Source organism: Cricetulus griseus, chromosome 3 (genome assembly GCF_003668045.3).
Source record: "Cricetulus griseus strain 17A/GY chromosome 3, alternate assembly CriGri-PICRH-1.0, whole genome shotgun sequence".
NCBI lineage: Eukaryota > Metazoa > Chordata > Mammalia > Rodentia > Cricetidae > Cricetulus > Cricetulus griseus.
In genome coordinates this window covers 167095356-167119816 of record NC_048596.1, presented here as the reverse complement: position 1 = coordinate 167119816, position 24461 = coordinate 167095356, and the positions used below count along the sequence as shown (strand labels likewise).

At 41.6% G+C, this 24461-nt stretch overlaps 1 protein-coding gene across 6 annotated transcripts in view; it reads right to left on the bottom strand.

Annotated features, from left to right (window-relative positions):
• Positions 1-24461, bottom strand: part of Fto (FTO alpha-ketoglutarate dependent dioxygenase) — a 359300-nt gene that overhangs the window by 229721 nt on the left and 105118 nt on the right. For all 6 annotated transcript variants that reach the window (XM_027405587.2, XM_027405589.2, XM_027405588.2 and 3 more), the window contains one exon: positions 8821-8964. In XM_027405587.2, coding sequence (XP_027261388.2) covers positions 8821-8964 — 144 coding nt within the window. The remainder of the gene's footprint in view (positions 1-8820; positions 8965-24461) is intronic.

Here is a 24461-nt window from a genome sequence, read left to right as displayed (position 1 = left end):
TTCTTTTTTTTTAAGTCTATTTTATTTATTTATTTATTTATTTATTTATTTATATTTTTAATTTTTTATTTGAATTACAAACAAGATAGAATTACATGACAATCCCAGTTCCCTTCCATTTTGGTTTTAATTATCTATTTCTCTCTAAATCCATATATTCGCTTTTAATAAGTTTCTTTGTAGGATTATCATTCTCTGTTACATACTGGGTACCTACCCACTCCACCCCATGTCTCGAACCTAGCTCTCTCTGTTCCTGCTATCAGTCTGGGGAGCAAGAGTTTCCCGATGTTCAGGTCAGCTGTTTCTGTGGATTTCACCAGCCTGGTCTGGACCCCTTTGCTCTTCACTCGTCCTTCTCTGCATCTGGATTCCAGCTCAATTCAGTGATAAGTCGTGGGTGTTGGCTTCTACTTCCATCAGCTGCTGGATGAGGGCTACCGGGTGGCATATAAGTCAGTCATCAATCTCATTATCAGGGAAGGCATTTAAGGTAGCCTCTCCTCTGTTGCTTAGATTGCCTAACTATATTCTAAATACTTATACCCACGGATAAGAGTAACTCTTAGCTCTCATCAAGGAAACTACTCTCTGCAACAGACAAGGACTATTACAGAAAACCACAACCAACAAGTAAACATAGAACAAGTGTAGTGCACTGTCCAGCCCCAACTGACCCATCTACAGGACAACTCCTGCACCTAAAACGCAAGGAACAACCCCAAGAGAGGACAGAAAGAATGACTGTATGAGCCAGAGGACCAAGATGTAGGCTGTAAGATTGAATCTCCTAGAGATGTCAGGGAAACCACACCCTTGAAATCTGATCAATGTGGCTGCCTGAACAAGAACAGCAACAGTAGACAAGCAACAGTAGACAAGCCAACTTGGAAAGGGAAAACACATGGTACCCCAACCCTAGACAAAGAACTATAGGCAACTAAAGAATACTGAGAAGTGAGAGTTTTCTTCAGAGAACCCCAATTGCTTATCCAACACCAAATAGTCAACCCTGAAATCATATACAAACAAATAACATTATGTGGACTGAGCAGGTTGATTTATATATTTTGTAATATATAAATACATGTGACAGAATGAGACACCTGAAAGATTCTTTTCACATCTCATGCTTCTGGAGCTACATTACACAAAAAGAGACTCCATTTTATCTAATGAAGCCAGGAGCAATGACTCACACCTGTAATCCCAGCATCTGGGAAGCTGTAGGAGTCTCTGAAATTAAAAACAAAATGCTGCTAGCCAAAGGTGGGGTGGGGATTCTCCCTGCCCCAGGCAGAGACAGGACTATCCCAGTTCAGCATGGCTGTGACTAGATGAAATGGGAGGGAGCCATAGGATCCATGCCAGGAAGAGAGGAACACTTTTACCTCCTGGGGTTTTCTTAAGATTCAGAAGAGAAAGGGAAGACTGATTAGCATACAGTGTTGTAAAATTCTATGATATCTCATACCTATTGAAACTAACATATGGAGATAAAACACGGGTCACTATGCAAAGAAAGAGGCTGCCATGAAAGTCTAAATCTGTCTCTAGAGATCTCCAGGGATTAGCTGAAGGGACCTTTGTTTGGGAAGAAAATTCAAAATCTGTTCCAGTGAAGTGCTTTCAAAGGTTTTTGCCTACATAGCCAAGGCATACTCCCATGAAGTAAAAACAAAGCCCATTTTTGTTTCGCTCATTCACATAATCAATAATAGCTTATTAAGCACTTACCATGTCTAACTCCCTCTGTCAAGTCTTACAGAAGAGATAAAGCTAAACCAGCCCTCGACGGGCTTTTGGGAATCTAAGCATAGTCATCTTTACAACAGTCCAGGAAGAGAAACACAAGGTCCCATGACTACATAATTCCTAGACAAAACATGAAGAGCCTGTCTTTCAGACACTTGGGTTTGCATTTAAACACACAATTCACTGGGCAGGTTGCCTTGAAAAAACAAAAAACAAACAAACAAACAAAAAACGTGTTACATGTCTCGGAAGCTCATTCTGTTTAAAATCTTTACTGAGGCAGAGTTTACACCGCACACAGTTCTCCCACTTAAAGATTACAACTGAAGGTGCTTCAGCACATCCGGATGTTGTATGATGGTCACAAACTACTTTTAGAGCATTTTTTCCTTTCAAAAGGAGTCTTGGGGTCTGAGGAGATGGCTCAGTGGTCAAGAACACTTTAAGTATAAGGTTTTGAGTTCAAGTCTCATTGAGTACAGGAATGTGGAAAGTCTGGTGTGGCTATGTATGACAGTAACCCCAGCCCTAACGAAGAGGTAGAGATGGGAGGAGGGTTGGAACTTGCTGGCCACCAGTCTCGCTCCAGGTTCAGGAAGAGACCCTAACCGAGAGAATAAGGCAGAGTGATAGAGGACACCTGTCCTCCCCTGGCCTTTGCGTATGCACACCCAATCACACACACACATACCCTACATACACATCTATATCCACCCCCACATGGGTAGGTTTTTAAAAAGGGAACCCTGTACACATCGGCAGTCGATCCCCACCAATCTCCCTCTGGATGGGGTGGTCAGAGCAAAATAACCATTTCCCAATGATCTTGTGACAGGGAGTAAACACAGCACATCAAAGATCCCAGCACAGTGACTGGTCCTCACTGGACGCCCATCACATCCATGTGAGGTACCTGGGTATGATCAGAAAGTTTATCAGAGAGAAGAAAATCCCTCCAGAAACTGAAGAGCATGTTGGCTTTCTGTCCACAAGCCATGGCTCTCTCCCAAGTTTTACTGCATACCAAGAAACAGGAAGCCAGTCACAAAGTGTAAGTGTGAAAATGTCAGCCTCTGGCCAGATGTGTTAAGAGTGAAAGTTTCAGGAGATAACCTCACCGGGGTGCAAAACCCATCAGCCACTGCAAATTCTGCCATCCCTGGGAAGATAAGTACACCACCACAAGTTCATATTAGACAAGCAGCTGGAACTGTCCTGTCATGTTTCTACCCTTCACAGTGAAAACAAACATGACAGGTGCTCACTTGGCTGTTCAAGCACTTTCCACTGAAATGGCAATTCCTCGAGCTTACGGGCTTCAGCCTCGAGTTATAATTTATTACTGTTTCCCTTATTCCCTTGCCTCGGCAGAAAACAGAACATAGCACCTACATCTCAAGGCCTGTGAGAGGTAATAAAGTATAATTATTTTGAATTTATGATTAAGCCATAAATTACGTGTACTTTTTACTTCAGCTGGTCACTTAGAGGCTGGGGGAGGAAGGGAATGGGGTCAGAAGTCTTTTGCTTTGAATAAAATGTCTAAATCTAGGCAGGCCTGAGGAACACCTGAAGGATTTACAAAGATACTACAGTCTCCAAGTTAAGTCCCAAGAGAGCCCCCAGTCAGGCTAAGTTAAATCCTAGAGACCTCTGTTCTTCCTGCCCACAGGGCGACAGCCTCCAACTAGAGTGCCCATGTTGCCTTGAAAAACAGAAGCAGGCGTCACACTTCAGGTTACACCACATCAAATGTTCACAATGTTCTGGCCTTGCTGCCGCTAAGCCACAAGTATTTCATAGACGGGGAAATAAATCTAAAAAAAATGACCGGGTTCCATAACTGAAGGCAGCCTCCAACAAAGTAACACTGGTTAGCAGAGTTCCATTCAGCAGTGGCCAGATGCTAACTCACGTCACCCTCCAAAGCCAATTGGTGAGATTTACCGCTCTTGTAGTTACTCTGTGAAGTTATGGAAATATACGTGTAAAGCAATGAGCTGCAAAGCCCATGGAACTCTGGGCCTGAGGAAGAGAAGCGCCCGCATTCAGCACTCGTCTATCACTGCCTCGCCTCGTTGGTTCTCCAGTATGCCATGGCCCAGGTCCCAGTCTCTACAGTAAGTCCTGCAGCCTGAAAGGCATAGGTCCACACACTTTTCCTAACTCCTAAGAAGAACAGTGAGAACTAAGGCAAAAGGAAGTTCTCATTTTACCTCAAGGGCCAAGACTCAAAGATGTGCTGACATTGTGGGGCCATGCATAGTACAGCAAGCCTGGAACCTGCTCAGCTGGCAGGAAGTCCTACAGCCTTGCCTTATGGCCCCTCTACACAGTGGTGAGTGAAAGTAAAATCCAACAAAACCCGGCATTTCAACTTCTGCAATCTCTTTCTGCTTCAGCCAAGGGTTCTGTCTCTGAATTTAACAACTACGGCTCTGAAGTGGTAGCTGGTTATAGTACTAACAACAGACATTTCAAAGTGAGATTTGGCTAGACTCAGTAATGAGAGTAAAGGGACCAGAGAGATCAGCCATGAACAGTGACACTCAAGACATCACAGTGATACACTAAGGGAGACCAGCAGAGGTTTGCTCAATGTTTACTCACCTTTGTCCCCAAACATCCCACCTCCACACCCAGCTCCTGGTTAATGAACAGAATTTAGTTGCTGTCTCTTGAACTGTATAATCTGCTCCACGAAAAACAAACCCAGTTTGTCTCTAAGCACTCCTAAGTCCCTAACTCCCTGGCTACAAGCAGTCTATGGAAAACAGCTGTGGCAAAGTAAATCATTCGACCCTGAGAAACACCAGAGTGAATGGGTTCTTTTTTTTCCCCCTTTTTCTTTCTTCTTCTTCTTCTTCTTCTTTTTTTTTTTTCCTCCTCTAAGTATGTTTTGAAGTCCTGGTTGGAAAATTAGTGAAAATTGTAAATCTGTTTGCAAATCTGGTCTTGTCTAACTCTGAGATTAGGGCAAAGATTCCAATTTAAAAGTAAAACCATGACAACCCCATGAAGTGTGTCCTCAGGCACTGCCAACAGGGCTTTTGCTCACACCCACAGCAATGGATTTATTACTGGCACCCGACACGTTCCCCGTCAGACACCCCTGGAGTATTCACTTGAGACAGTGGGGTTCAGGCTGCACTTCCTCTGCAGACCAATATATTATTATAAATTGAGCTAAACTGTTTCCTTTCAGTAAGTACTGTGAAGTTCAGACTTCAGTTTTCAGAAGAGGGCCCAGAGACTTCCATGGTGCTCGTTATTATTTGGATTTTTAAAAGCTACTGTGAAAAGACAAAACTATACAACAGTTGCTTTTATTGTTTTTTCAAATTGAGTTTTTAATATAGGAGATGGGAGAAAATTCGTTTTAAAAATCAAAATATGATATCTTCATAAAAATGCATTGTAAATGCAGACCTTGGGGTTCACTTGTTATGTTATGCCTAAAAGAGTATAGTAGAAACCAACAATGTCACCTACATCTGAAGGCAGGAGGTAAAAAGTACTAGATTCTTATATAGTTTATCACCTATAAGTCTACGATGTTAGAGACTCAGTGACTGTTTGAACATACACAATTCCTTGTAAAGACTACATCAAGAGGATAATGTAATCAATGAAATAATGTTTTGAAAATGTAATTGATTAAATGTTTTCACTACTAATCCAGTTATTAAACTGGAAAGAAAAAATACTTTAAAACTGAAGAAAAAAAAACAAATAAAACACAAAACTCTGTCATTCTTTCTTCCCCTCCAGAACTATGAGGCTTAACGGAGAGAAGTGGACTGAAAGCCCAAAGCCGGAGGAAGCGCAGGTGTAGGGTGAGGGGTCATGGGGTTCCCAGGGGAACACAAAGGCCTGGGGTGGGAATGATGAGCCTCAGTAGACTCTATGCCAGGCTCTAACTCTTCACTCTTATTAGCTGTCTACCATGTTTTTTTGTTTTGTTTTTTGTTTTTTTTTGTTTTTTGAGACAGGGTTTCTCTGTGGCTTTGGAGGCTGTCCTGGAACTAGCTCTTGTAGACCAGGCTGGTCTCGAACTCACAGAGATCCGCCTGCCTCTGTCTCCTGAGTGCTGGGATTAAAGGCGTGTGCCACCAACGCCCGGCACCTGTCTGCCATGGTTAAGTCTATCAGTCTAACTAGACTTCTTTGATTAGAATAGCTAATATTTGCTCCTCAGGGTTGGTTACAAGCAAAATAACAGAATGCTTTACTTGTCATTAATTCATAATAAGTATGTTTGCTATTAATATTACTACCATTCCAGATATGCACGTAGAGGGAGAGACTGAGCAGGAATATGGTACAGCACATATGAAGTTTGTTTCTATATTCTTTCCTTTTATATTCTACAGTTTCTTTTCTCTAGGATGAACATATGCTGCTTTTTTTCTTTGTTAATGATGTATACACATGTGTGTCTGTGTGTAGATATATGCATGTGAGAGCAGGTACAAACAGAGACCAGAAGAAGTCATCAGACATCCTGGGCTTACAGGCAGTTATAAGCAACACAACACAGGTGCTAAGAATTGAACTGCTCTCTGCAAAAGGAGCACACATTCTTTACCACTGAGCTCTCTCTCCCGCCTCCATATTCTGCTTTTTAACCAGAAGAAGTGAGAGGACGTCATGAAATGCACAGAATGCTTCACTTGTCCCACCAGAGCAGAGCTTCTACAGTGCAAACCCACTGGTTTCATAAACAGATAAACAGGAAGCTATTTGAAAAGGCTCCATTCTGGCTCTTATCTCATCTACATATGCAAATTTTAAGAGAAATTACCATTACTGAGAAAGTATCCCAAAAGAAGTCTTTTATTTAGATTCAAGCCAAATATTCAAATTTTGGGACAACATAAATACTTACAATCTTTTTATACAAATGGCATTCAATGATAGGGACAGAGACTTCAGAGTAAAAGTATGGATCCTGAAATCATACAGGGGATGAGGGAAAGACATGACCTTAATGCTGCCAACATCCAGAATTTCAGCATCCTGAGATCCAGATGACATTATCACAATTAGACTGAGAAAAGCATTACATGTGAAGTCTGTAGCTGCTATGGCCTCTGTTTTCGCCACATATGAATGGAGTGACGGACAAATCTGAAGCTCTGACATCTCCCTCAGAATGCTGTTTAGAGTCTGACATTGCTTAAGGGAACAGATTTTGTATACTGTTGTAGCAAGATTGCCAATGGGAAGCAAGAACTGAACCTGAGCTGCAAACAGATACAGCCCTAAGTCACATGGCTACTTCCAATCCACATGCAAACACCAAGGAAAATAAAAAAAAACTCAGAATGGCCAACTTCAGAATTAATACTCCCTCGATATTAATGTTATTAGTGTCTCTGTCTGTCTGTCTGACCCACCCTCGCTTTCTCTAATGTGAATAATTTTTATCTCACTAAGGATATCTCATTTTAGCATACATTATGCTAATCGAATAATAAAAATCTAATGTCTGATATTAGGAATAATAATGAGATTCTTTTCCTTCTTATGGTTGTGCATTTTTATTGGCATATATTTACTGTGTGCTTAAATCTGCATAGTATTCAAAAAGTCTCTTGCTTAAACAAAGAACAAGACTCAGACTCTCCGATCCAACAAAGAGAAGTAGTGTGTACTTAATATTCTTTCAGTTTCTCTACATTTATTATTTACAAAACACTTGTAGTTAGGTCAACTAATATAAAATAATATAATATAAAAATCTCCTTCAAATTAAGTCTATTTCAGTAGTGGAAAAAATTAAGTTTTTGAAAGAAATAGTACATGAAACACAGAGTTAGCAAGTGATTATGGCAAGGGCCTGGACACTGACATGCAATAAACAGAAGTCTGGAAAACACTAATGTGCCATTTCATATTATGAAGTCCTAGGAGGCAAGGAGCAAGATTTATTGTGCTCAAGTGTCTCCTCAGAACCTAACTCCATAGCTGCAATATAGAAACTCCACAAATATGAAAAGTAACAGGAAAATAATCTTAACCAAAAACTGATCTCAAGCCCTGGTTCTTCCTAGCTAAACAGTCAACAGACCATTAGATCTCTGCAAGCAGACAGGTTCAAGAAAAACCTGGGGACACTCAGAGGGCACAGCAAAGGAAAGAATAAACTGTGAGGAGCTGTTTATGTTTATGTGTATATGTGTGCATGCTCTTGTGATGGTGTACCTGTGTGTGCCAGTACATGTGTGTGTGCATGGAAGCTGGAAGTCAGCCTAGGCACACTTCCTCTGGTGTGTTTGTTGAGACGTAGTCTCTCATTGGCTTGAGCTGGCTAATCAGCAAGTCCCAGGGATGCTCCTGTCTCCTCTCTAGTACAGGGATTTACTAGGGCACATCTCACACCGTGGATTATTTCTGTGGATCAAGCCCAGGTCCTCAAGGTTGTATCGATGAGCCATCTCCCTAGCCCAATAGAAGCCTCACAAGTAAACAAACAGAAGAAACACATCTTTGCACATTTTGCAGTGGAAAACAAGTTGAGAATAAATAACACCAAAAAATTCTAAAACAAAGCAGCAAGAATCAAAGCACCTCAAACTCCACAGCTTCATTTACTGTAATCCCATAAATGATACTTTGCAAATAATTAAAACACAAGCAGAGAGAACAATCCTGTGGCCAAGGCTGAGAGGAAACTGGCTTTTTGCTCTTGCAGAGGACCCGTGTTCAGTTCCCAGCACCTATATTACATGGTGGCTCACAACTGTCTATAATTCCAGTTTTAGGGGGTTCAACCTCTTCTCACCTCTATGGGCACCACATATGCATCTGGTACACAGACATACATGCAGGCAAAGCTGCACACACACACACACACACACACACACACACACACACACACACACACGCACACTATGTGTGTGTGTGTAAAGAATAAATTAATGAGTTACATGTTCTCAAAAAATCATTATGAATATAAAATATTTAAGAAGTTTACTACACAAGACAGACCCCAAAAATGCATGCCCCCACAACTCTAAGCTCAGACAAGTAAAACAGCAGCTCAGAGTCTCTGAACATTACCCAGCATGAAATAGCAGTCTCCCTGGTGAAGAGGTATTGCCAAGCCTGGCGTCTCGATATCCCACGATATCTTGAAACCAACATGCCAAGTGTCGGGATCTCTGCCCTCGAAGCTGGACTCATCCTCACTTTCGTCCTCAGAGCCTGTGGAGACGGGAAGAGCTTAGCAAAGGCACACTTCATCTACATTCCTGAGATTTCAGCTATTACCTTAGGAATTACTGGATTCTTAATAAAATATGGATGTTAGGTCAAGTCTTGTGTCATAATTTCTAAAAAGACATTTAAGAATATTCTTAATATTAATGGATTAATCTTTTCCACAAAAAAACTTAGATATAATAATGAGGAAATAACCACAGATTAAGAGGAGAATAAAGAATTATTTTGTTCAGTTTGAAGCAAGTAAATTAGGAAAGGTCAATTAAAGGCATTTCAAGAAGATACTAATCACTACATCCCTGGCTGTCCTGGAATTCACTCTGTAGACCTAGCTGGCCTTGAATGAAGAGATCTGCCTGCCTCTGCCTCTCAAGAGCTGGGATGAAAAGTGTGAGCCACAAGGCTTATGCCTTTACTTTAAAAGATCCAGTGTTGGTAAGAGGGTGGTAACATGGATCCCCCATACTCTCTGTGAAGGACAATCTGGCAATACATATTATAACTGAATGCATGAAGCATGAGTGCACACTATTGTTGCTATTTGCAGAGGGTGACAGGCACTGAGCAGGCACTGCAGCTTACAGTACTGTTTGCTTACAGTACCAACTTTAAAACAAAGACCAGGGATAACTTCAGTATCCACTAGCAGGCTACTGCTTGAAGAAATTATAAAATGCCCGGACAATATAATATTATAAGACCACCACCAATACTATGACTCAACAGTAAAGTGGAACCACCTTAAATATTTTCAAGAGAAAATTAATTGCACAAATTTATACAAAGATGCAGTGCCATTTCTATGACATTTCTGGAAAAATAACCAAAATTTTATAGGTCCAGAGTGGAAGAGACACATAAAGAAGCTGAAGGTGCACACTAGTCCTCACATTCACTAAGTCTTGCCGGGGATGGCCCTACAGATAAACTGTTCAAGTTCATCTAGAAAATATTATTGATCACTTGATATATCTTTAGATCTGTGCAAGGCACTTGGGGAACCCAGCCTGGGTAGAGAATTACTTCTACTGGAGTGTTAGTGATCAACACTGGTAACTGGTAGGACAGCATTTCAGATTTAAATGCCATTACACTTTAAACCACTGGACTGTACTCTGGTCCTCAAGGGCAAGATCTGAGGTTTGTCTTCAGAGCGCTGCAGACTGGTGGTCAGAGGCCATTGACGGGCACTAGCCCGTCAATTCCCACCACTCAGTCCTGTGGTAGGTGGCAGGGAAAGAAAATATTAATTTAAAAGGAAAAAAAAAAAACCTCAAACATCTGTTTGCTAGTTTGCTTTTAAAAGAGCAAAGAGAACTGGGGAGATGGCTCAGAGGTTAGCAGCACAGGTTTAGTTCCCAGAATACACATAGTGGCTCACAACTGCCTATTATAACAGTTCCAGGGATTCATCTTCTGGCCTCCACAGGCTGCTACATGCAACCACACAGGTAAACACAGATAAACATAAATAACACAAGTTTTAAAAATGAATTTTAAAGAACAAATAAGAGTATAACATTACTGCTAAAGTAGAATAAACACTAAACAGGTTTCAAGATTCTTTAACAAGGACTATAAAGTTCAAAACAGAATTCCTGCAGAAAAAAATGGGACTTGAAAGTCATAGTGTTCCGACTGGCAGGGATCACTGAAGACAAAATGATGCAAAGCGGGATGTCCTAAGGAGGACAGCAGAGCACACATTATTGGTTCCACCAGTACACATCACCTAACGCTCCCAAAGTGCCCAGATCTCAGACAGCGCGTGCCCACACGGACTCCCTACATTCTGAACATCAGCCTTTACCACAACCATATATGAGTTGAAAGCAGAGGAAGGAAAGGAGAGAAAAAGATGAAGTAGAGAGGGACACAGGGAAAGGAACTTCCTTTATGACTAACCACTCACATTACTTTGTGTAAGTATAACGAAAAAGAACAGGTCAAAAAGCCAAGTTTCAGTCTCTGTAGAGAAGAATGCTAGTAAATGACCTTTATGGCCGCATCTAACTTCCTTAAGTTCTCTAAATCTGAATCTAAAGATAGAACATTGTCTAATGAGCAGACTCTCAGCCCTTTTCAGCTTTGTTCTTCTTCCTAATATGTGTTCCCTGCCCCACAGATAGGTTTCACTATTTAGCCCAGGCTTGCTTCAAAGTCTCAGCAATCCTCCTGCCTCTGTCTCCCTGCTGCGAATAAAGGTACCACCATACCCAGATGCAGTACATGTTTTGTTTGTTTGTTTGTTTGTTTTGGTTTTTTTGAGACAGGGTTTCTCTGTATAGCTTTGGAGCCTATCATGGCACTTGCTCTGTAGACCAGGCTGTCCTCGAACTCACAGAGATCTGCCTGCTTCTGTCTCCTGAGTGCTGGGATTAAAGGCTTGTGCCACCAACACCCAGCCTGCAGTACATGTTTTTATGGATACCTTTCATTTAAGAGGAACTTTCATTTCTTTAAGAATACCACCATGTAATAACAAGTTTAGAGCAATTTCCTAGGTTAATCCAAAAGCCATTTTTAAATATATCTTTTGAAACAGGAATGATGATTAAAAGAAAAAAAAAGCTTTACTATCAGGGGCACAGCTAACTTTCTAGTTGTGGCTCTTGAACCTTTCTAGGGGATCTGCAGGAAATGGTCACCATGGGCAACAGGATGGCTGTAGACAGTACCAGCACAGGCTACTGTTACCATATGGGATACATCCTGCATATACTTCTCTTTATGCATAATGCATAGCTACACTTGAAAACACTGGAATGTGGTCTAGCGTTGGTGGTGCACGCCTTTAATCCCAGCACTCGGGAGGCAGAGGCAGGCGGATCTCTGTGAGTTCGAGGCCAGCCTGGTTTCCAGAGCGAGTGCCAGGATAGGCTCCAAAGCTACACAGAGAAACCCTGTCTCTGGGGAAAAAGAAAAAAGAAATAGAAAAATAAAAAGAAAAGAAAATAAAAGAAAAGAAAGAAAAAGAAAACACTGGAATGTGCTACAGGGGAGCTGGTGAACCTGAAAGAACTGAAAGGCACTCAGCTCCGCCTGCACTGCACTGCCTTAGCAAGTCTAAATCAGTCAGCAACTGACAAACTACTCTGTTAGGGGCTGGAGAGATGGCCCAGCAGTCAAGAGGCGCTCTTCCAAAGGGCCTTGATTCCTAGCACCCACACGGCAGCTCACAACTGTCAGTAATTGCAGTTCTAGGGGATTTGACACCCTCTCCTGATCCAGGGAGACCAGGCAAACACATACACACAAGCAGGCAAAACACCCCAATACATAAAATAAATAACTAAAAAAAAAATCCTTTGTATTAAAATACAAATTTCAAGTATTCTTGAATTATAAGAGTATGCATCCCTGAGTCAATTACACATGGCTACAGACACAAGGCATGACTTCTCTGCTGTCCAGAGCCCCCAGGCAGCCACTGCATTTCACTCATTTGTGAGACTGTTCTGGATCCTAGACCATGCTTTACAGCGAAGACACAGAGTGAGCCTGACTACAAATAAGTCTCATGACCTGCTGCCAACTATAGTTTAGCCAGACCCTACTCATGCTCAGTCATTACAGCATCTCACAGTAAGATGGTCAGGGAACACTAAGACCACAAGATCCACCCACCCCCAGAGTACTTAGGATTTGACCATTTACAGAAAATACTTGCTGATCTCATCTATGGACTGCTGATACTGGTGATTTGGAGGCGATGCCAATGGTAAATACTGATCAAGCCAAGCCTAAACAAAACAATAATGAATCATATGACTCACACCTGAGAGCAGAATGTGACTAACAACATCCAACATAAAGTAAAGTAGTTGATCTCCAGCTCTGTGGGAGAAGATAATGGTGTGAAAAAGCATGTGCTTACACATCTTTGTTTCCCCAAGGTTGCAAGATGCTCTGTCCAGGTGGCCTTAATGGTAACATGGCAAACAGCCACTAGCACGCATGTGTGTGGCATTTAAGGGCTGTGTGCACTGCCAAGTGTACACATCCTGGGATGTGGTACTCTTCTCAATCTGGAACCAGTAAGACCCTGAACCACAACCAGACAGCAAGAGCAATCAGTGCTTCCTGGTGTCCCTCCATATCATAACCAACCCAGCACCTTTGAAATGAGCTCATTAAGATGATGTTTGATGGACAGTTCCTCCCCCCTTGGGCTATGGAGGAAAGAGAGAAGCTTAAGTGTGATAAATTTTTTATTGCTTATATGTAGTGTCGCTCACTTTTGCAGGAAAACTGACTTGTAATTATCTACAGCAACTGCCAATGATTACTCTTGCCCCATGCCATTTGAATCAGGCCGAAGCAATGGGTTCCTACTCGCCTTTAAGTTGGAAGGATTTAAGTGTGGAAAGATTCTAAGTGTCTCTGTTTGTCTGGCACATGCAAGCTCCTGCAAACCACAAACTTAAGAAGGTAAAAAGATTTAACAAAATTCAGAAGAATAGAAATCTAAAGGTCAAGTTTCAAATATCCAAAATGTCCTCAAAAATTCACCAGTTTGATTTGGTTTGGGTTTTTTGTTTTGTTTTGTTTTTGTTTTTTTACCCTAAGTAGTTTTGGATAAAAATGACTCCATTTAATGATAAGTGAAGCCAAATACTTTCTTTACATTTTAAAGCTATCTGCAACAATACAAGAAACAAAGCCAGAGGTGTCAGTGTGATGGTAGAGATTAAAATACTAATCAGAATACATCACAAAATTTCCATAATTAATATATACATTAATGCTATATACCAATAATTTCCTTTAGATGCAAGTCTACAGACACCATTATCACAAACAGAAAGTGAAACCCTCAGTCCTATTCCCTCAGTCAACAGCTAAGATTTCAGTGCTTCTACCTGTGTAATTACTTTGACAACTGCCTTGAACTCAACCTAGACATCCCTTCTAGTTCAAGTCAAGGCTGTTTTGGAGACAGAAGGCCTTGAAACCAAACCCAGGGCCTTGTGTATGCCAGGCAAGTGTTCTACCACAGAGACATATTGCTAGTCCAAAGCCATAGGTCATAAGGCAGGAGAAACTATGAGTTAAAGATGGCAGATGGTGGAGGAAGACTAATTAATGACACCTAGTCCTGACCTATGACATGACAGGGTCTGGGGTGTGACAGAAGAGAAAACCAACCCTGCCCCCTCCCTCCACCCCTCACGCCCCCTGCCCCCCACCCTGTCTCCACATACACCCAAGGTGGAAAATGGTGTGGCTGGGTAAGCACACACTCAATTCTGAGCTGAAAGTGTCACACGAACAACACAAGTTGTGCTAAGAGAGTAATAAAGGTGAATAATATCCAGGACACAGAGGGTTATGCACAGCATCACAAGGAATCTTCCATAGAAGCAGTGACAAGACACAGATGACTTCCTCAAAAGTTGGCTGTTTTCAGAATGACCCCCATCGTCAAGCCTCTGTACAGACTTGGTGTTCATTTTCCAGACAGCATCCCAAAGGAATGGCAAATGGGTGGGCCTTGCATACTGCAGAGCCTTCATCACAGAAGGACTATACCCTAAAAGAAGAAGGTTAGCCAAGCCACAAATTTAACAACTTGGAATAGCCTTCTTCGACTCCTTTCTCAGCAAAGAATGAAGGGCTGAAGAAATAAAGGATTCTGAAAAGTCTGAACAGGGAAAAAACCCTAATCAATCCCAGTTCACAACAGATAAGTTCTCCTTAACTTGACACAAGTAATTCAGGACAAATGAAGTCCCTTGGCAGAGATGAATTGTAAAATTAATTGTAAGTTTTCTGGGATTTCAGGCAAAATACTGAAATTCTTCACAGAAAAACCTGAAACCCTTCAACACGACACCTAGTTCTGTCAGCTTTCAGATTAAGCATTTGGGGAGACAAAGTTTAAGATAAAAATATTCACATACATAGGAAAACCTCATTAGATTACATTTCATGGACTTGGAGGGAGGATGGGAAAAGTAGAGAAAAACAGCTTTGAGGGCCCTTGGCTAAAGCTTCAAAATTACATTAATTGAATAAAATAGGAAACAAAGGAAGGCAACACCCCGGCAATATAGTCTCCAAACCCTAGACAACCTAACAGGCATACAGATACTGAGAACACTTCCAAGAAGCTGTTGTTGTAACACGGAAGACCAGAACCAGACCAGCTGGGCAAACCAAAGGCATTATTTGCCCATCCAATACACAGACAAAGATTTATCTAGGTTCAAAGACAGTCAAAGGACATCTACGAAGGCTAGGGGGCAGTTGTTTACAGACCATGAGCTCAAGAACAGCCAGGAAGGGAAGGACTGACCACAGCACGGGTGCTGTGGAGTCCCTGGCCTTAGTACTACTTTTTACACTAAGTAGTTGAGGAAACACATGAGCAAAAGACTATCAAAGGAAATCAAGGCACAGGCTATGTCTTCAGGGGGAGATTCACTTGGAAACATGCAGAGAACTTATCTAGACTTTTTCAGGTCAGGAAGTGCTTACTAGAGAAACAGAGCATTGTTGGCATGCAATGCTCGGGTGCTGGATGGACCTGTACATTTTGACTTAAGAGCAATTCCCCAAGCTGTGTATTTATGGCATTTATGTTGACTATTTTTTCTAATTTGGTAAGTTGGAAGTTAAGAAAGTCTCAGAGAGTAGATGAAAACTACTCAAAACTATAGAAAGTAAGAGAACAGAAACGTCAACAACCTTCACATGGGTTTTAGAAAAGAGAAAACTGGAGAAAAAGACATAAATCACTAGCAAAATTCATTCAAGAAGATGTTCAAAATCGAAGGACATATGCTTCTGAGTTGAAATATCTATAAAATAGAAATATGACAGATGAAAAAAATCACTGTGGTACCACCAAAAAGGTGAAATAAATGAATAAGAAAGCCAGAACTACCAATATGAATAGAAACAAAAGATATTGGTGTTGTATCCTAAAAAAATACTATAGTAAAATTATTTCTTATCATGATTTCCATAGCCAACATAAATACACAATGCAAAGTAAACTATAAAATAATATTAAGACTTCAAAGTCAAAAATTTACATCTTAGGTCACAGAGAAGGTTTGCTTGTCATGAAGACTGACAACCTGAACCCAATCCTCAGGGTCCATATGGTGAAAGGACAGAACTGCCTTCTGAAAGATAAGATGCTCTCTGAACTCCACCTCTCTCTCTCTCTCTCTCTCTCTCTCTCTCTCTCTCTCTCTCTCTCTCTCTCACACACACACACACACACACACACACTCTTCCTAAAACCTTTTTCTCTAGTGTACTTGGAGAACACCAAGGCTAGAAAACAAGAGGGGGTGAGTGAGAGTGAGGGCTTGGAAGAATCAAAATAGATAAAATAACCCTCTGTATTATGCTACAGAAGTTAAAGGGGGATAGTTGCCACCAGGTACAGAAGGTGGGCAATCCCAACCAGAGAAGATAGATGATTTTGGATGGCATCACTTTAATATGAGACTGACAAAGAGCTGATGGTCTTGCACATGCTGAAGAGATATTTAGAAGGGTGGTAGAGAGTGAGTGTGGGATTTAACTTGTTTTAAGTACATAGAAAACCATGCAAACAGAAAAGTCAAGATTCACATTAACACAGAGATACTGATTCCTGTGAAAGTTGAGTATCAGTGTAACCAAAAATATAGCATATCTCCAAACAGGAGGAACAAGGGGAATTCAGGAGCCTTATGTGTAAGCAGAGGGGGTAGGCAAGAACAGAGCAAACCCTCACCTTCCAAATTAGGAAACCAACCAATAATATGAAAAGAATATGCTAAGGCATCCCAAAACATGCCTGAAAGAAAAGATTAGAAATAACCCCCACTGGGGAATGAACACAGTGAGGAAAGGTGTAGATAACTATAGCTTTCTTTTAACAAATGTCTTTTAGAAATATCTGAGGTTTTTAAAAGTTATATGACTGGAATAATTTAGTAAAAACTAAGAATATCTGGGACTGAATTGGTCCCTGAGGCCCCAGGGACCCTGACTCTGCTGAGATCGATGGGCTGTTCAGGCCCCCACAGAGTGCAGAGGTGAGCTGCTTTGGTCCCTGCCTTGGGCCCAACTTCTGCCTGCCCAATCTAGGAACTCCTGCCCAGGGGTCTGCAGGCAGGTTGACTCCACCCCTGAGGACCAAGCAACCCAGAGTCTGCTGACATCGTTGCTCCAGTCCTGCTCTCCCCCACCTGGAGAGCGAGTGCCTCAGACCTGCCTGCACCCACCAGAGAGAACTTGAGACCCATCAGAGTATCAGAGCCAATTGCACCCACCTGAAGAGAACACCAGACCCATACACACCAGGAAAGGAAGTGACACCAACTGTACCCACTGGAAGAAGAGATGGGAAGACGACAATATAAGAACACATCCAACCACAAGAAAACCAATATGACACCACCAGAGTCTAGGGACTCTACACCAGCAAGACATGAACATCCCAACACAGAAGAAGCAGAAGAGAGCAACCTTAAAAACAACTTCAAGCAGATGATAGAGACCCTAAGAGAGGAAATCAGAAAATCCTTCAGAGAAATGGAAGAAAAGACGAACCTCGGAAATCTACAGGACCTCCTGTAGTAGTTCAGTACTTATCCCTAGCATAGGTGTGGACTTTGGGAACCCATTCCACATAGAGGAATACTCCCTGAGCCAAGGTACAGAGGGGTGGGCCTAGGCCCTATCCCAAAGGATACGATAGACTCTGATGACACCCTATGGAAGGCCTCACCATCCAGGGGGAGCAGAAAGGATATGTGATATGTAGGATTTTATTTGGGGGGGATGGTTAGGGAGGACAGGAGGCAGAAGGGTACTGGGATTGTCATGTAAAATAATCTTGTTTCTAATTCAAACAAAAAAATCTGAAAAAAAAAAAAAAACCCACAAGCCAGATGTGGTAATAAATGCAAGGAAAAAAAAAAAAAACTGAAAATATCTATCAGATGCTATGTTCTCACAGTCCTAAGGTAGATATTTTCAGTTTTTACTACATTATTCTTATTAGCATTTTATGAATTAAAAAAAATGGAGCCACAAAGAATTTAGGTAACTTCCCTAAGGTCACAACTAATTAGGATAAATTGTCAATAGTACAGGATTAAAATGTTCAATTAGTATCACAGACAGTGAAATCTTTCTACTCCAACTTGTCCACCTCACCTTTCCTAACTGCATCAAGACAGCAGTAAAAAATGGATCTAACTTTGGAGTAAACAATTTAAAACCATATACTCAATGAGGTATTAATACCTGGAATACATAAAGAACTCTGATGTGGTTTAAATGTAAAATGGCCCCCAGCTCTTGGTGCTTTTTCAGGACACTGTAGAACTCTCAGGAGGTGGAGCCTCCCTGAAGGAAGTAGGTCACTCAAAGTTGGGTTTCACTTCCTGGTGAAAACTAATCCAGTCTGATAAAACTCGAAGTAAAAATGAGCAGACTGTATAGATGCTTCCCTAAAGATGCATGAATGGGTGACAGCACAGAAACAGTGCTCACTGCCGTCATCTGCTTACCAGGGAAGTGCACAGGAAACCAGCACATTTCACACACTCTAGATATGGCTACTGTCACACAGCACAAAGTCTGGATGGCAAAGTGATGGCGGAAATGTAACACAGTGCAGCTGTTGTACAAAACAGAATGGAGTTCCTCCAAAAACCAACACAGAGTGATCATTTGATCCAACAGTTCCTCTTCTGTGGACGCAACAGACAGAGCAGAGTAAAAGCACAAACTTAAAAATATTCAGAGCATTAGTCATAAAACAAAGATGGAAACAACCTAAAGAATTATCAGTAAGAGAGTGAATAATCAAATGTGACCATTCTAAGTTGCTTTCTGTTGTGACATACAGCGTGACCAAAAACAACTTCGGGAGCAGGATACTTTGGCTTATAGTTCGAGGTCACAGTCCACTGAGGAAGTCAGGGCACGAACTTGAACTGGAACTAAAGTAGAGATCATGGAGAAATGCTGCTTGTTGACTGACTCTCTGATTTAAGCTAAACTAGCTTTCTTACACAACACAGGACCACCTGCCTAGGGATGGGATGGGTCCTTCTACATCAATTAGCAATCAAGGAAATCCCCACAGTCATACCCACAGAACAATATGATTTAATCTAGGCAGATCCTCAATTGAGGGTCTTCCTTTCCAGGCAACTATAGGTTGTGTAAAGGTGACAATAAAAACTAACTAGGGGGGCTGGGCATGGTGGCACACACCTTTAATCCTAGCACTCTAGGCAGAGGCAGGAAGATTTCTATAAGTCTGTGGCTAGCCTGTTCTACATGGCAAATTCCAGGCCAGCTAAAGGTACATAGCAAGATGCTGTCTCAAAACAAAAACAACAAGAACCAAAACTAACCAGAACAGTGATATTTACTATATGTATGTGTGGTGAAAGCGCGCGCACACACACACACACACACACACACACACACACACACACACACACACACACACACACACACAAAATGAAGTGGAATACTACTCAGGCATAATGAAGAATGGAATTCTGAAACATAAACAGTCATTGGGTATGTTCAATAAAGTCAGTCAGACACAAAAGGACAAATATGTGATTTTACTCACACAAGATATCCAGGGAAGTTCAATCTGCTAGATTTTAGGAAGAGTGCAGAGCAAACAGACCCAGACCTCAGCAGATGAGACTATGTGCATTAGCACACACAGCACAGGGCAGCCTCTCTCTCCCAAGAGAATGGAGGGGTCTTCAAGGGCAAAAAAATCTAGATGGGACTTTCTATAGGGGTGTATGAGGAGCTTGAGGATGAGGCATATGTGCAGGTCTGTGGTCTCTCAAGACCATCGCAGTCAACTTTCCTCTTTGTGGCTGACTGACACAGTTGAACAAGCCAGCTGTAACATCATAGGAATTTTGTTTTTACACCTGAGGCACTCTATCAAAATCCCTAAAGACAGACAGTAGTTACTAGGGGATGAGGAAAGAGAGACCAAGGAGTTAGTATGGAATGATGAAAACATTTTGGAAATGGTCAATGGTGACCCACAAAAACATGAATGAGTTTAATGCCACTGACTGAATGGTATCCTTAAAATAAATTATGTAACAATTTAACATGCATACAATTGTACCATAATAGAAAAAGATAATAAAATGAGACCAAACTACTGATACAAAAAATTATAGATAAACCTCAAAATAATTATGCTAAGTGAATGAAGTCAGAACCCCCCCCAAAAATTAAAAGAGCATATATATAATTTCACTTGTATAAATTTTAGAAAATGGCAACTAGTAACAGAAAGTAGATCTGTGGATTTCCAAAGATAGCAACAAGTATTCATCAAGGACACAGAACCACCCCTGGGGTCATGGTATGCTTGACTGTAGTGATGGCTTCACAACGGTACTAGAACATAACAACACATGGAGACTACTGCCTGGCATTTAACCTGACTGAAGCTTCTTGGACAGAAACCTCTCCACCCTTGCCACCTTGGCCTTCTCTTGACAGGGACTCCTCTGCTGGTCTTTTCCACTTGGGCACCGAGTCCTGCTACTCTTATTTGGGTGCTATCCTGACACATATCCACCAACTCTGCCTGTTTTAGTAACATCATCTGTGTTACTATGGCAGCCTCTTTCAGCTGTCTTGTTCTCAGTGTTGCTTCCCTTCTACACCCAATTCACTCAAGTTTCAAGCTCAATACTTTGCATGGTAACAGGCAAAGGCCTACCTTTTGCCCTCCACATCCTCAACAGAGGCAGGGATATCGGTCTTGCTCACTGTTCGTGTTGAATCACTATATGACTTCTTGCCAAACAGGAGATGTATACTGACTACTGGGTGAAAACATGATAATTTCCTAGTCTTTCCTTAACCAGAGCTCTCAATTGGAACCCTGAAGTCCTAAGGAAGTTACTTTCTAGACTATCACACATTGGACAAGAACACATGGCCCTTCAGGAGATATCCAGAAATTGATGAAAAGAATCCATTAAACTGGGCACTAGTTAAAAATTTATGCATCAATTTTCTTATAAAGACAACATGACAGGGAATTGCCCCTTCCAGACCAAATAGAAAGAAAGAAAGGAAAGGAACCAAAAGTGGTAATAAGGGAATGGGCAGGTTGCTCAGTAGGTAAGAATACTTGCTCTACAAACATCTGGACCTGAGTTCAAACCCCTAGTAAGCATGTAACTGTGTAGCCCCACATTGTCGACAATGAGATTCCAACTTACTGACAGACTTCATCTCAAGGTAGCAAGAGGGAAAGTGGTAGAAGAAAATATCTAGTCCTGCTCTACTCTCCATTTGCATATGCACAGGCAGCTCATCAGAACACTTTTGTGCATGTACCACACACAAGCACACACACAAAATTGTAATCAAAAGTTAAGTCTGAGTGGCAACTTCAAAGGTGTTCCAATCATAGAACAAAGCATTGGACAAAATTAACTATGAGTTTTAATGCCTTCCCTGCTAAAATTCATTTTTTACAACTAGGAGTAACAAGAAATTGCCACCAAGCCTGAAATATACGATAATCAAATACTCTGTCTATTTACATATGGTTCTCCGAAGCCATTCCTGATTAAAAACTGTACCATTTCAATCTTCCTTCTAGAGATATCTATTAGCTAGAAATGCATGTGAAGTCCAATAAATTTAGAATATAATTACATGTATCCTATACAAATTGCTTCTCAATGGCTTCTACTCATGAAAATAAGAGCAAAGAGCAATGATCAGTTCATTATAAATCTACAGAAGATTCCCCAGGAAAAGGTAGTGAGAGCAAGTCCACAAAGACTTTAAGCTGCAGCTCATTTAAGTTCAGCAGAAAATAATCACTTCTGATCTGAGCTCCCAGTGCACTGTGGGAAGCACTCCATGGGTAAGCCACACTCCTTGACTGGCACCCTCACTAAGTAATGTAGTTCTAACCACTTGGAGGCTAGAACCAAGGGATTCGCAGAGTCTCAAACAGATCCAACGTGGCAACACTCCACAATCACAATCTCAAGATCAAAGCTAACCTCAGCCAGTCTGTCAAGGCAAGGAGAGATGGGACAAGTCCTTAGGGCCCCATGCTGCCCAGACTCTTTAGCAATGACTCACATCTTTAATGCTGAACACGTTAAAGGGCAAGAGAAACAGTCCAGTTTCGATGTTTCCACATGCTGTAACCTCTCTAGCCCTACTGAACCCTAAGCAGGACTTGAACCCAAAGGCTCCCTTAAAGTTCACCCTTACCACAGTTCTAGCTGACATAGAGGCCAGAGCTACATACATTTGTCACTTGGAAGAAATACAATCACTGGGACATTTTAAGGCCCCTGGTTTGCATGTCACCTGACCCTAAACTACACAGACACAGAGAAGGTTAGAGAATGGCTCCACTTCACAGACTACATTCATCCAACCCCCTCCAGTCCCCAAGTGTGTGTACTGGAAAGTATAAGCATGGAGGGGAAGCACAGACAAAAGAGAAAAGGCAACAGTACCAGAAAGGAAGGCTAGCAGAATATTCCCTTAACCACTCTAGAAACTGGAGTGTTGAACATTGTTAAAAACCCTCATTCCTGAAGCAGCTAACTGCTCAGATAGGAAATGCATATCCATAAGTCACACAGCTTAGGAATCCACCCTGTGCAGCCAAAGGTCTCTAGTTCTGCTCCTACTAGCTGCTAACAAGTGCCCAGTTTCCTCATCTGTTAAATTCAAGCAGTACAAGAACAGCTATGCATCCCTTAACAATGGAAATGCACTCTGAGAATTTGATACTTGGGATTTTTATCCCTGTAGGAAAATCACTGAGTGAAATCTGCCAAGCACAGATGGTACAGATCAACCACTTCATACAGCCTCTTGATGCACTCAAGAGACAGTGTAATACGAGTTCAACGAAGCAACTGCCCATTTACCACAGCATAGAGTTTTGCAGGAACTTTCTTTTTAATAAATAGAAGACACACCAAAACAGGAAAAAAAACAAAACAAAACAAAAAACCAACCAACCAACCAACCAACCAAACAAACAAAAAACGATAACCTAGAAAATGCCTGACCCACGCAGTCACTTATGATCATAGGGGTATGGACAGAAGTGGACATGCTATTCCTGCAAAGCAGACGGCACCACAGGCTTGTTCACATGTATTAGTTAGTAACTCAATGACTGTGATACTACAAAGTCACTAGATAATAGAAAATTTTCACAGCCATTATAAGTTTATAGAGCTAACATCATATATGTGGCCATTGATCAAAACAGCCTTCCATGGAGCATGACAGCACTTCGCTTCTACTTTCGTCACTGGTTGTTGTGAACAAGATGAAACTGGCTAAAACATGTGAAGTACTTAAAGTGTCTGGCCACAGCAGGTGCTCAGGGAAGTGCTGTCACTATTATTTGATAGAGCCTGGCCATTTTGGAGATTAGGAGAACAAAGGAATTATACTGCTCTGTTCTTATAGACTGGAATCCTATGAGCCTCTCTTCCAGTTAGTAATTGCGCATAAAAATATTTCTTTAAAAGTTTTTTGTTATGATTTTATTGTTTATATTCTCTCTCTCTCTCTCTCTCTCTCTCTCTCTCTCTCTCTCTCTCTCACACACACACACACACACACACACACACACACACACACACACGAGCGTGTGTGCATGCGCACCTCAGCCTGTATAGGAGGGTCAGAGGGCAGTTTGCAGGAGTCAGTTTTCTCCCTTTCACCATGTGGGTCCTAGAGACCAAATTCTGGGAGTCAGACTTAGCAACAGGTGCCTTTACCTCCTGAGCCATTCTACTAGCCCAACAATTCTATGTATATACAATTTGCATTTTTACTCTACCAGTCTTAACCATTACCAATCATAGATGCTTCATAGATGCTGTTTGTTAAAATTTTAGATTCCGCCGGGTGTTGGTGGTGCACACCTTTAATCCCAGCACTCAGGAGGCAGAGGCAGGCAGATCTCTGTGAGTTCGAGGCCAGCCTGGTCTTCAGAGTGAGTGCCAGGATAGCTCCAAAGCTACACAGAGAAACCCTGTCTCGAAAAACCAAAAAAATAAAAAATAAATAATAAAAAATAAAAAAATTTTACATTCCTTTCTTGATCACCCATGAAAGGGAAGTACAACAGACTGCTTAAACTGCAGTCTGAGAATAGGGCAGCAGGGCGGAACACAAAGGCAGCTCTGTGGCTGCCCGAACTATCACAGGCACTGCAGCTGGTTCTGAGAGCTGCCTCCTCAGAAAGAGCTAACCAACCCAATTATCCCTGGAGAGTTCTCAGATCCCCAGTAGGCCATATTCGAGATCAGAGGACCTTGGCTCTTCCCTCTCAGACAGTCCAGAATTACTTCAAGGGATTTTTAGGTTGCCATCACTATTCGAGATGCCAGGGAAACTGGTGAAATTTCCAACCAGTCAACTTTGTTCCTTGTTTTGAACTGAAAGCCCAAGGCAAATTT